General features: G+C 35.5%; 1 protein-coding gene across 2 annotated transcripts in view; it reads left to right on the forward strand.

The window, feature by feature from the left end:
- The window catches only part of Klhl1 (kelch like family member 1), a 441,438-nt gene that overhangs the window by 167,301 nt on the left and 259,441 nt on the right, over nucleotides 1–14,696 (forward strand). For both annotated transcript variants that reach the window (XM_052190812.1, XM_052190813.1), the window contains one exon: nucleotides 8,836–9,032. In XM_052190812.1, coding sequence (XP_052046772.1) covers nucleotides 8,836–9,032 — 197 coding nt within the window. The remainder of the gene's footprint in view (nucleotides 1–8,835; nucleotides 9,033–14,696) is intronic.

Raw genomic sequence — 14,696 nt, forward strand, 5'->3', positions numbered from 1 at the left:
GCTTATATTTTTGTTTATATTTTCACTATTCATGTATTTTCTATATTTTTATTCATTATCTTATATTAGAATTGAAGTGTAACTAAAAAAATTAAACATTGATTATCTAGTGTTAATTAATAATTCTAGCTTCTAGTTAGTCCCTAGAACAGGAAAGTCAAATGTGTCTTAGAAATGTAAAGAGCCCAATACTCAAATTGATACATTTTTTAGTGTTGTTCTAAATATATACATTGCTTCCAGTTTAGTATTTTGAATATTTTTAATCTATTTTACACTTATAAATCCTACTCTACTGTGATTTATAGAATATTAAGTCTTTATCTTTCAGAGGCAAAGACCTTAATTGAGTTAGAAGATTATTTTAAGAATGAGTAAGGCATTAAAATTAACCAAATTTACATTATGTACAATCTAACTGATTCTTCAGAGTATCTACTTTTATAATTTTGCATATATTTTATACAATCTTTTATAAAAATATTAATGAAGACATACCTAAAAAAATTAAAGGGAAAAATGCTTATTTGGCCAAATAAGCATTAATCCTAAGGGTTGCATTTCATCAGAATGTGAAAAAGCAAACCACCAGCCAATATCCAATTATATCAAGAAGAAAGCACAAAGCAATCCCGCTAAAATCCGGGAAAAGACAAGGCTGCTCACTCTTCCCACATTGTTCAATATAGTACTCAAAGTTCTAGGTAGAGCAATAAGATAACACACAGAGATCAAGGGGTTACAAATCAGAAAAAAAAGAAGTCAAGATATCACTATTTATGGATGATATGATTGTATCCATGAGCAACCCCAAAAATTCTACAATAGAACTCTCACAGCTGATAAAAAACTTCAGTAAAGTGTATATACAATTAACTAAAAAAATTAATAGCTACCCTTTATACGGACTGAGAAAGAACTTAAGGGAACAACACCTTTTACAACAGCCACAAATAGCATAAAATATCTTGGTGTAAGTCTTACTAAATAAGGAAAAGGTTTTAATGACAAGAAGTTCAAATCTCTGAAGACAGAAATCTAAGAACTCCTTCTTTCATCAAACCCAAAAGAAGATAACCACACAAACATAAAAATAACATCAAAAATAACAGGAAGTAATAAACACTATTCCTTAATATCTCTTAACATCAGTGGAGTCAATTCCCCAATAAAAAGGAGCTTGCCAGGGCAGAGAAGTGGGAGGGGGTTGATTGGGGAATGGGTGGAGGGAAGAGGGCTTATGGGACTTATGGAGAGGGGGGAACCGGGAAAGGAATAATCATTTGGAATGCAAACAAAGAATATAGAAAATTAAAAAAAAAAAGAACCTGGCCTATAGCAGGAAGCTGAGAAAAGAGAAAAAAGTGAAATATAGCCAGCAATAGAGCACAATAGTGACTTACCTCTGCAAGTCAACTCACCTTCTAAATGTTCTCTCAGCTTTCAAAATAATGCTACATGCTGGGAATGAAGAATGTAAACCTAAGCCTGTGGGGGAACATTTATAATTCAAACTCTAACAGAAGCTAAGTGCTAACTTATAGAATTTCCCTTTTACAAAACCTATTCAGAAATACTGTGCCTCCAAGGTAAACTTTAAATAACAGCATAAAATTGCATTTTCTCCACATTAACCCTATTCACATATTTTTAGACAACTTTGAAGTGAAATACTTGGCCAAGTTTTGCCTTTTTAGCACATAAGTATGTTAAATAAATGGTCAAGTTATAGATATATAAAGAAATATATCATGCATGAGCTAGCTCAATTTGTGTGTATTCAGGCTCTACATTGGCTGTTATTCCATTGGTGCCTCCTGGCTTCTAAAAATATTCTCTACCACTGGATATATTCTAAGTTGAAAAGAATAAAACATTTTAGCTCTTTGAGACAGGTAATGATCATAGTTTAATTTCATCACTAAAATTAACAATGATTTTCCATAAGATTATTCAGTATAGGATTGTAGAAAAAGATCACCATAGGCTACACACTCAAAAACATTAAAAAGTTGTATGAATAAATTTACCTCATATATGAGTTGTTTAAGTCATAGATCTTTTAACCAGTTTTAATAAAATAACATGTATTTATTCATAAAATATTTACAGGAATCATAGAAACTGTATCATTGTTGCATCTTTATATTATGTCACCTTTAAAAATACATAAGTATTTATTAGATAAATTGCATAAACTTCACTGTACTACTGCAGTCTTACCCCCTCTCAAGATGGAATAGGGAGATAAATTACTTGATTTTAGCCTTGGATAAATAGTAAGGTGGAGCCTGGAAAGTCTAAATAAAAGCTCAAAAAATAATTAGTATAATACTAAGTAAATAATTTGTTCAATTTGACAGTTGTTTGTATACAGCCATAAAACTGTAACAACTGTCAAAGCAATGAATATATCTATCGACACCAAAATTTTCTTATGCCCTTTGGTGTCGTCTTGTCACTTTTTGTTCCGAAAACATATATAGCTTGGAATATCTCATTTTTGCTGCAAGACCTTTCCTTGGATTTTTCCTTGACCTCCTTCTTCTCCTCCTCCTCCTCCTGCTCCTCGTCCTCCTTCTCCTCCTCCACCACCACTATCACCCTTTCCTCCTCCTTTTCCTCCTCCTTTTCTTCTTCTTTCTGATCTTCCCTCTCCTCTTTTTCTTCTCCTTTGAGATTATAAAAATACATTTTTTTCCACAGCCCTGTTCCATCATTCTATACAAACCCCTACTTGCTCAAAGTTCATGGCTTCCATTTTTATTATTTTTTGTTACATACATTTTTATATATTACATATATTTCTAAGCAAATATATGTGTTGGGAACAAGCAAAGTCAACTTATTCTAAGTAGTATTGTTTTGTTTTCAGATTTTGTTTAATCATAGAGATGAAACAAAAGGTCTCAGGCCCTAGGCAACCTGAGGACTTCCCAGTATCTGAATAGCTCCTGTTGTCCAGTTGGGTGGAGTGCAGACATCTCAAGGATATTCTCTTGTCTGGTTGTCAGGGTCAAACAAGTTCATGTTCCCAGGCTTAGAAACGAACATCTGCCCCACTTCTGCAAAGGTTTTCTTAATTGTCTTTTAACCAGTAAAGATTATAAGCACTGCTATTTGAACTAAGGTATCTAAGTTATAAAAATATATATCCAATTGATCATTATACTCTGATTAATTACACAATGCTGACCTGCTCCTTTGTCCCCTTATCACCCTGAGCTCCAGACCTAATGTCTAGGAGAATGAATTAAGGACTCTTGAAGCCTGTTGCTCTGGCTATGGTCAAGTCTCCAACTGGGATCCTTTGTTTAACCCATAATGCCAAAATGCAAAATAATACAAAATATAAAATATAATTGTATGACACTGCAGCTCCCCAATCCTTTAAATATATTATACAATCTCCCTTCAGGAACACAGTTCAGGTCCGGAACTGGCCACTTCCCTGAGTGCTCAGAAAAAAACAACAAAAAAGCAAAAACAAACAAAAAAACCAAAAAACCAAACAAACCAAAAAAAAAAAAAAAAAAAAAAAAAAAACCCTTCATTTTTAACGTTCTGTTTGTGAAATAAGTTTCCTCTATTTCCAACCCAAACTGTACATGTGTTTATATCTTTTTTACATAAATGCATAAGTACAATATTTTTGAGAACTTTTAAAGAGTTTTAGTGGCTTGCAAAATTCGTATTACTTTTCAGGAAAATTTCTTTCTATTAATCACCATTATTTATTATAATCTTGTTTCTGCATGCTTTAATAACATCTTCCTTGTTATTGTGATGTGTTTTCTTGAATATAGTTCCACTCATTCTAAGGCTTGTCAATATGCATATGATCGATTACTGGTGTGTAATAATAGATTTTTTGATTTAGCCTCAACTCAATCTTAGTAGAATAACTGAGTGTTAGAAGAAGTCACAGTGCAAAACCATTTCCCTTGGTATCTGTGGAGGTTCAGAAACCCAGGAGCAGCTCTGCTGCTAACCATGTTTCATGTTGTTTCATGTTGTTTCATGGTGATCGTGTTGAGTATCTACAGAAATGTTGATCATATCGACCAATTTTCACTCATACACCTCAGCTGGAAAAACAAGCCAGCAAACAAAACCCTCTCTTGCTTAATTTTTTTCTTGCCTTTTTTTTTCTTTTTTTTTTTTTTTTCAGTTTTCTTTTTTCAACTTGACAAGCCAATACATTTTAATGGAGTTACTTACAGGGATATGAGTAAGGGGTCACTAACAGGAGCAGAAATGACTCCAAGAGAGCAGCATCACCTAGGTCCATCCCAGCTTACAACAGCTGCTGTGAAACCTACACAGCCTGCGAGCAGTCAAAACACTGGAGACTGTCTTTTCCAAGTAACTCTGATAGGAGATTCGTAGCAACAGCTCAGCTGGTTTCTATTTCTTTCAGGCAGCTGGTTGGGTCTCAGAGACTTCTTTCCAGCTCAGCTCCTCTGTGTGAAAGCTTTTCTTGTTTGCACAGGTCTTGTGAATTGGCCAGTTTCAGGGACTTCCTACGGCTGCTTTGAATTGTTTATCTTTCTGCTTAAGGAGCTTCCCTGCTGGATGCAATGCTTCAATCTCAAAGGAAACTGTTACACAAAACACGAGAATCCTGCAACCCTTAATAAAGATAAAAAGTTCCTAATTCATGTTCAGAACTCAGGTCCTTTTACTTAGAGTTTCATATTGTAATTCACTTAGAGAGAAAAGTATTCTGCCTTAAACTGTAAATTGAAAAAACTAAAAGTCCAAACACAGTAGATACCAGTCAGCCAGCCATTGAATTGAGCACAGGGTCCTCAATGGGGGAGCTAGAGAAAGGACCCAAGGAGCTGAAGGGGTTTGCAGCGCTATAGGAGGAACAACAATATGAGCCACCCACTGTTCCCACAGTTCCCAGGGACAAAAACATCAACCAGAGAGTACACATGGTGCTGCCCATGGCTCCCATTACATAGGCAGCAGAGGATGGCCTTGTTGGACATCAAAGGGAGGAGAGGTCCCTGGTTCTGGAAAGGCTCAATGCAGCAGTATGGGGGAATAGTAGGACAGGGAAGGAGGAGGTGGTTGATTGGGGAACAGGTGGAGGGGAGATGGCTTATGGGATTTTCTGGGGAGAGGGGGACCAGGAAAGGGGAAATCATTTGAAATGTAAATAAGGAATATATCTAATGTAAAAAAAATGAATATCTACTGAAATGTGAGACCAGCCCCTGGTTAACCATGCAGCTTCCGACAAACCATTTAATCTTAATATTTTAACATTCTTGCCTAATTATTGGAATTAAAACAAAACAGGACAATATATTCAGCAATGAGAACACAGTACCCAGAAAACAATAGAGCAAGTGTACTTAAAAAGCCATTCCAGTAGATAGACATGGAGGGCCTCGAGTGGAGGGGCAGGGTTACTAAGCCACAGTGGAAATTTCTGACCCAGAATTGTTCCTGTCTAAAACAACAGCAGGAACAAAAAAGAAGAGACTGATAGAAAGGCAGTCATCATCAAATGAGCTGTCCAATTTAGGATCCATCTCATGGTGGGGAGTAGCGCCAGAACCTGACACCCTTATGCTATGGTGTGCACATAAACAGGAGCCTAGCAGGGCTGTCCTCTGAGGGGCCCTACCAGCAGCAGACTGAGACAGATGCAGATACACACCCAACCATTGGACTGAGGACCCCTCTGGATGAATTACAGGAAGTATTGACAAAGCTGAATGGAAGGGCAACCCCATAGCAAGACCAGCAGCCTCTACTACAGACCCCAGGGAGCCAGCCAGGCAAAATCCTGATGTTTTAAAAGAGAAAAGCTATTGAAAATTCTTTTGCTTGGCAAATAGAAGAGGAGGAGGAGGAGGAGGGGGAGGGGGAGGAGGAGGAGGAGGAGGAGGAGGAGGAGGAGGAGGAGAAGGAGGAGGAGGAGGGGAGGAGGAGGGGAGGAGGAGGAAGAGAAAAGAAAGTCACTGAAAGATGACCTACTGGACTCCAGGGATAGACACCAGAAGTGACTGTGACAGACTAATGAGAGAGTTTGCTCGTGCTCATTTGGTTAGCAAAACACCTCCATTTCTTGAGTTAGGGAATTTACTAATTTTATTGCCAGTTAAGTATTTTTAATAAAAATAAAAAATAAAAATAAAAAAGACTTATAAGTGGGGAAGTTCTCTGACATTCACTTGTGTCATTCTTCCTTCCTTCCTTTCTTTTCTTTTTCCTTTCTTTCTTTCTTTCTTTCTTTTAGTCAACTGTTACGAAGTAGATGTTAGTGTCTTTTAATTAATTCTCCATGAACCTTTATTGCTCTTTATATTTCTCTTCCTTGATGCCATTCACTTTCATCTGTGTTTATTGTTCTCATTGTCATATTCAGCGGTTATTTTATTGTGTGTACTTTTTTGCTATCCTGAGATCATTTCAATACATGTAATTCCTTTGTTTCTTTGAGGCCCTTATCTTTTATTTCTTATAAAATTATCTCATGCTACCATATGGAGTTAATTTCACTCCACAAATAGTTAATTTATGCTCAGACTGTCCAGGTGGTCACCTTCCTCCACTCTAGGTTTCCTCATGAGCTTTTGTCTCTGAAATTATGCACTTTCGGAAACTTTTTACTTCCTACACACCGGACTCCTGGGCCCTATTGTATAGGAAGCACAGTCACTTTAGAGGTAATGGGTTTCCTGGTTCAGTTCTGTTGTAGACTGACTTTGTCATCTTTGTCCTTTAGGGCCATAGTGATCCCTAGCACATCTGCAAAAAGGAAACTTAAAAGCCTTTGTACTGTTTTATTCTGATTATTGGATATATGAGATCTTAGTACAATCTGGACAATCATTTATCAGATATATGATTTGTAGGGACCTTCCAAATACTAGGCTCACCTCTTTGCTTCTCAGATCATGTCTCTTGAAATGAATTTCATGTAGTCAAATTATTCTGTTCTTATAAGATTATACTTTGATATTTATCTAACATATTTCATTGACTTAAGGTCACAAGGATTTTCTCTTATTTTCAAAGAAGATTTATAATCAGGGTTTAACTTTTATGCCTATAATCTTTCTTGAGTAAATTTTATACAAGGTTTATGAAGTGCACTACATTGTTTGTTCAGGATTATTTGACTTGTCCAGTCTTCCTTTCAATTTACTTTTTTCCATTGCTTCCTATTTAATTTTATGTGATTTTATATGTCTTATTTACAGATATTTTGTTCATTTCCTTTGTTCTGTTTGTTTTTGTTAGGAGTCATCTTATTCATTTTATTTATACTTGCTTTGTACTAAGTCTATAAGTGTTTTTTATTTGTATGTTGCTGTTTTTTTAATTTTTTGGATTGTCTGGGCTCATTATATACCCATAACAATAATAGATTTACATGTTACATTTCCATTAAACTGTTTCTAGAATGTTGACTTTAATTAGAATGCATATTAATTTAAATTTGTGATTAATGGATCACTAACACATTGTCTTTTAAGCTCAAAACTCCAACTTTTATGGTCAGAATATTATAGGTGGAAATTTCCAAAATACAGTGTCTCATGAGATAACTTAACAGATCTTGCTTATTGTTGCACCAATCAATGCCCATAATTTATTATGAGAACAAGAATATAAAGCACACTGAGAAAGAAACAAAGACCCATCAGATAAATTCAGAGGCCTTGAGGAGCACACTCCCTGAAGCTCTCATCCAGTTTAAGCCTTAAGGTCTCAGTATCAATTCAGGATCATCACTTACTCAGTAGCTAGAAATTTTATACTAGAGTCTGGTCACCTAGGCAACCTCTAATGACAATGTACAAATGTTCCAGACATGCAGAAGGAAATGTGTATTCTGCCTATGTGTGAAAGTTCAGTAGTTTCTATTCCTGTGAGCCAAAGTTCTGTGACTCCAGCCAAGAATAATTCTGGAAAGTACTTCTCACAAACAGCTAGCCAAGCCTGCTGTACTTATTGATTGTGTACCAATTCTACTGGGAGAATGTAAAATTAAAGATATTTATCTCTTTGCTATTTCAAATCATATCAACATTTATCTGATTTGAACATCTTTGTTTAGAAAATATGCTTCCACTTTTTGATTTTATTAAATAATTTAGAAAATATTTCTCCAAAGATATTATATACTGACAGTTTTTAGAAGTGCATGCAACTTTAAAGTTTGACTTAGAATTTATTTTTAGAACACTAGACTCAATTATTAGTACATTTTTATAGATTTCAAGATGTCCTTACTATTTTCTCTATTTTAAAATTATTTTTATAAATATAGGTATATATTTCATGAATTGTCATAGATGCATATTTAATTATTTATTTTATTAGATGTGATAATTGATAACATTTTTTAAGATGGAGATTCCAATGTGTATCATACTGCCCATGTTTTGATTCATGGTAGATGTCTGTCTTGTATTTCATATATATCCCATCTAGGTGGGTTCACTTACCATTTTCAACAGCTAGGAGAAGAGGGCATACATGGATGAAGGACGGGTTAAGTGTGTTAGATCCCTTTAGTTGACAGCCCAATGACAAGAACTTCAAATATCTTCCATATATTAGATAAAATATCATCAATCCTTAGAGAAAAATGATTAAAATACCTCATAAAGAACGTTAATTGTTCACATACTGTTTCACATATCAATCCAGAGTTACTATGCTGCCTGTACAAGACTGTACCTTATCAGGACATTCAGACATTCCAACTTCAGTGAGGAAAAGACTCAGCTAGTGACTACATTATCAACTAGCATTTAGAAATGCTAAAAAAACAAGTTACATATGTTTTTCTTGGTTGCACTTTAGGTTGCTTGGAATTAAAAGAAGATACTATTGAAAACCTTCTTGCAGCTGCATGCCTTCTCCAGCTCCCACAAGTGGTTGAAGTGTGTTGTCACTTCCTCATGAAACTTCTGCATCCATCCAACTGTTTAGGAATACGGGCATTTGCAGATGCTCAAGGATGTATTGAGTTAATGAAGGTAGCACACAGCTACACCATGGTAAGAAGATTTAATGTTAAATAGTCGATTATTCCATTCTACTATCAAATGATACAGTAGCTGTTATGATGGCTTTCAATAATTATTTGATGATTAAAATGTATCATATGATTAATATATTTTCAATTTTGACTGTTATTATGACATGATATTTTAAAATCTCAAGGTAAATAATAATAGTGGCATTTTGTTAATTTTATGATGTCATTTTTATAGTCAATATTGACATATGGGTCTTGACTATGTAGGATTCTAAGTGTTGATAAAACAGTATCTTCTTTCAAAAAAAATCTATCATACAAGATTATATATGGGGCAGCTCAATCTTGCAGCTGTAATGGGTAGTGTACAATATTTATTTGTGTCATTGATGTAGGACCCTGTTTCAGCCTCTCTTAGCCAGCTGTGTTTGGGTACTGCCAATATACCAGTTCACAGAGTAGGCAAAGGTGAAGCCCCCTTCAGGGTAACAGAGCACTGCTGTATCTCAGACCAAACTTGGCATATATGGGCACCTCCAACAAATGCCTAGAAAGGAAGTCAGGAAGACCAGGCAGCAGAGCATCCCCATCCCCTTTCATGGCCTGAGAATACCATTGCATTCTAGACCTGAAGGGGAAAGTAACACTCCAGATGAACAGGATCCAATCCAATAGCGAGCCAGTGCTGAGTGCTTCATTTGTGGAAGAAGAAAAAAAGCCTTCTTCTGTATTCTCATCTATGCAAAGCCTTCCAGTTGGCCATCTCTAATAAAGCAGCTCTCTGAGATGATCTTAGTTGGTTCCTGGTTCTTTACTGGTTCTCAATGTGAATACATACACTTTTGGGATGTACCAGTGATTATAAAATCTGGGGGAAGGGCATGAGAATATCCAGGAAGGGAAGGTCATCAGCTGAAGGCTAAGGTTACTGAGATGCTCTGTTAGCATGGAGAGGCATTCTAGGTGCTGCATTATGTGACTGACTGTCTGAGGACCTCTCGATTGGGCATTGTGGTTAATTTTTCAGAGAAAGTGAGAAGAAGGCGGTTCCACTCCTGCTGTCTCAGGTCTCTGAGATAGCAGAGTTTGAGCATACCCACCTCAACAGTTCTTATGCCTGTCTGGTATACACACTTGTAATTTTTTTCAAGGCAATATTTTAAAATAGACAACATTTGTTATGCATTTTATAAAGTGAACTTTCAAAAATGTTTTTGTAATTCAAATATATAAGTGACATACATAGCAATCAACAAATATTCTCGAAATAGTTTAAAATTTGGTTGGCTTTCAACAATTTTCATTCTATGGTAATGCTATTGTCAGAATTATAAAGATTATAAATGTCCTCTTAACTGTATGCCTTATTTTTATATTTTTAACTTTTTAAATACTTATTAATTTTATTTTATTTATATTGTTGTTTGGTCTGTCTATGTGTATGTATTCACACCTTCTGCTTACATAGTGTTGAGAAAGGTAAGGATGGCACAAGGCCGCCTGGAACTGTAATTGCAGATGATAACAGGCTTCAGGAAGGCTGCGGGAAACTGAACCTGTGTTGCTGTTTTGGTATTATGCTAATCTACATTATGAAAGATTGTGTTAATCTGCTCTATACTTCCCAATGGGTGCATATGCATACTTATTGCAACCGCCCCAATGTTCTGGATTCCCGAAAAAGGCACGAATACACAGCATTATATTTTAAATACCTTAAGCAGCTCAATGACTGAACCACTCCCTAACTCACACTCCTATCCGATATACCTGAGTTAATACTTACTAAATCTATATTTTATCATTACTGCCCTGGACCCTACTAGGCAGCCCTCCTGGGGCAACTTTCTACCTGCACCTACATGTTGGCTATCTTGCCCTCCTGCACCTTTCACAAGTGAATCTTCTCCTATGCCCTTGTCATGCAGAATCCCCTCTTCCCCTTTCCTCAATCCATTCCCAGGAATCCTACAAGTCCTACCTCCATTGACTTGATTTATCAGTCAAAAACCAACTAGGGACAGGCTTCTTTTAGCTCCATGTGCAGGATACTGCAAACAAGTTTTTGGCTAGCATAATTAGCATGAGAACACTAGCCTCTACAAGTCCTCTTCAAAATTATCAATGCAGGGACTAGAGAGATAGCTTAGCAGTCAAGAGCCCCAGCTGCTCTCCCAGAGGATCATGGTTTAATGCCCTACCATGGCAGCTCACACCTGTGTTACCTCTAGTTCCAGAGATCTGACACCTTCACAAAGACATACCTGCAGCCAAAAACCAATGAACATTGAAAATAAAATAAATTATTTTATAAACGAAAAACAGTGCTCTTTAGCCATCCCTAAAGCCATGAGTTGTAGACTATAAATGTGACTCTTTGATCTTGATAGAATTGTTTTTCATATTATTTCCAGTAAAGAAAGTACACATTCATACAAAACTCAATATTTGTTGCAGATAACTTGCTAAGTAAAATTATTGTAATGTCATACTCACACACACAATAAAGAGTATGCTCTAGATTACTAATATATTTTATATAACAAACTTTGATTCTGATTATTGAAATAAATAAATAAGAAGTTATAGAATATTTCATTAGAAACTCAAGATAAAATTGCCCATCATAAGCAAAAGTAAAAAATTTTGATCCTTTTTTATTTAGAAAGTAAAACAAGAAAATCATTTTTAAGTCACTAATGTAATCAATATTTAAAAGTATTCAACTCATTAATCTTAGATTTTCAGTGTCTTCTAACCTTTATAATTTAAAATTTTAAATGGGTTGAAAGTTTGATAAAAGTCATCGATAAAAGCAGAAGCACAGTTTATGTTATTCTGTTGTCGTCTTGGAAATATTCCATGACAGGACATAGCGCTATTTCTGAAATTATATGAGCCATTCAAAATCACTGTAAACAATTTCTTTATCAAGCAAAATATCAAGGTCCAAATGCTGTCATTTAATTGGGCACATTTCATTACAATTTAGAGCCCCTGGCTTAGCTTAGCCAAATAACAATATGCTGCCTTATCAAGAGGGATAATGGTCCCTTCTGGTCTGGTGGGAAATTATTAATTCAGTAATAAAAAATGTTTCCTTTGCAGCTGCTTGGACTGTACCTAGTTGATTTGACAAAGTAACACTATTTTTTTGCCATCTTAAAGTGTATATTATTTATGAAAGCATACATAAAACAATAAGAGAGTTCTGAGTAGGATACTGTGTGGTCTGATGCCTCCATGCAAATTCATCTTTGTGATGGTGAATAAATTATGTGTAATGCTATATCTACTGAAATTTAAATTATGTCTAACACTTCAGTACTATGAAGCTACAGTATCCTCCTGTTTGTTGTTCATAGTGAATATTTAAGAGAAAAAAGAAGTTACTACCCATTTGTCCTTTGTAGTCTTTCTTCCTTTGTATCTAACTAACACTTGAAAATTAGTGGTTTGCATTTGATGTTGCAATTTCTCATCACAAATTTGCCTCTTGACCCTGTCTAATCAGAAGCATATTATTAGTCAATCTATATCATCTATGCTTTGAAGGAAAGTATATTTATTTTTTATTTATACTTTTTAAAAATGCAATCAGTAACAACTAAATGCTCATTTTTCTACTATATCTATAATGTCATTAATGTAGGCTCTCTCAAATTTTGTTAACACCTGAGTAACCTAGTTTTATTTAGTTCCTAAGAACTTTTCACAGTCGAGACATTTTTTTGTTTGTTTATTGCAATTGTGTGACCCAGGTGAGTGTGTCATGTGTAAAGCAGTGGAAACTTTTGACTGAAAACCCAATATTAGACAGCAATGTGAAATGGATTCTCCAATAGTAATTTAATCTTTGGCTTATGCATGTAGAGACAGCAGCACTAAAATCACTGAGGGAAAGTCACAGTATGCTCTATTGTCTTTCATTAATAAACATTAGGTAATTATGAATGCCATATTTCAAAAAGAGTAAAGTGTAACATGTGAATCACAAGAAGGAAAATATTTTTACATAATTTGAAGATGCATTGAAAACCAAAATATAACAATGTGATTTTTCTTCGTTGGATGAAAATAGGCCATGAAAATAACTGGATATATGTACTTGATGTGAAGAAGTTGTATTAAATGCAGTAGGATTTGCATTTGTCATTCTTCATTTTTAATTTTAGTAGCAAGGCAAATTTTCATATTAAATAGTATATGAAACATAACTCAGGGGCTAAACAGGCAGCTCAGCAGTTAAGAGTACCTATTGCTCTTGTGAACAACCAGAGTTTGGTACACATCTACAATATATAATGGTTTATACCAACCTATTATTTCAGCTGGAGGGGGTTTATTCCACCATTGTTATTTAGAGCACCTGTAAACAAATGCACATCTTCACAGATGTTTACACCTGCACATAAATAATAAAAGAACATGTATTTGTGCATCAGGGTTTAAAGATGGATGGCTTTGTCAATGGATATTGAGAGTTGGGATCTTTCCATTATGGGATGACTCACTACCATCATAACTCTGACTTGGCCTCAAGGCTAGTTCTGCTTTTGAATAAGCTACAAATGTCACAACCTAAAAATCCTTTCACCAAATTGCTTAAGGTTATTCTTTCTCAGTGAAAGTCATATACTGAAAAAAAAAGCAGAACAAGAGCCATTATCCCACACAGGTGATTGAAAGTGCATATGTAGGGAAATTGAAAGATAAATATGTATTTTTACAGTCTTAAAACACATAGGCAATTAGAGGTATAATTTTAGGAATATATTAAAATGGCATAAGTTCCATGTGAGTCCTTAAAAGCTATGCCTCTTACTATTAGTGTTATAAACAATAAATTGCAGCTTTTGGTAGATTCTTGTAGAAGACAGTATCTTCTTACATAGTGTTTCTGAGAAAAACTTACATTATAGTGAGGCTTGAAATCATTAGTAGATGCTTTCCTGAGCCTTCTTAGACATCTTCATGACTATTCAAGACTCCATTTACCTACCTAATTTTTAACCATATAGTGTGATTTGGCTGTTTCCTTAATCTAATAGTGTATGCTTCATATTATTCAAGCTGTGTCTTAGATAGGGGTATATTGCTGTGAAGAGACACCACCACCAAGGACACTCATAAAGAACAGCATTTAATTGAATTCTGAACAATTTCAGAAGTTTAGTAATTATCATTGCAGGAAGCATGGTAGCATACAGTCTAACATGGTGCTGGAGACCGAGCTGAGAGCTCTATTTTTTTCTGTTTGTTTGTTTAATTATTTTATTTATTTACATTTCAAGTGCTATCTCCCTTCCCACTCTTCCTTCCATGAGCCCCCACCCTACTCCCCCTCCCCTTTAACTTTAAGAAGGTGCTATCCCACCCACCTATTCCCACCTCACCCCTCTAGCATCCCCTCCTCTGGGGAATCAAACTTCCACAGGAACAATTGCATCTCCTCTCACTGAGACCAGAAAAATCAGTCCTCTACTACATGTAGCAGGGGCCAAGGACAAGCCAATATGACTAGTCCCTGGGAGGTCTGAGGGGTCCTGTTAATTGATACTGTGGTTCTTCCTATGGAGTTTTAATCCTCTTCAGCTCCTTCAGTCCTTCCCCTATTTCTTCCATGGGAGACCCTGAGCTCAGTCCAAGGGTTGGATGTACATATCTACATCTGTCTCAGTCA

The sequence above is a fragment of the Apodemus sylvaticus genome, chromosome 8 (genome assembly GCF_947179515.1).
Source record: "Apodemus sylvaticus chromosome 8, mApoSyl1.1, whole genome shotgun sequence".
NCBI lineage: Eukaryota > Metazoa > Chordata > Mammalia > Rodentia > Muridae > Apodemus > Apodemus sylvaticus.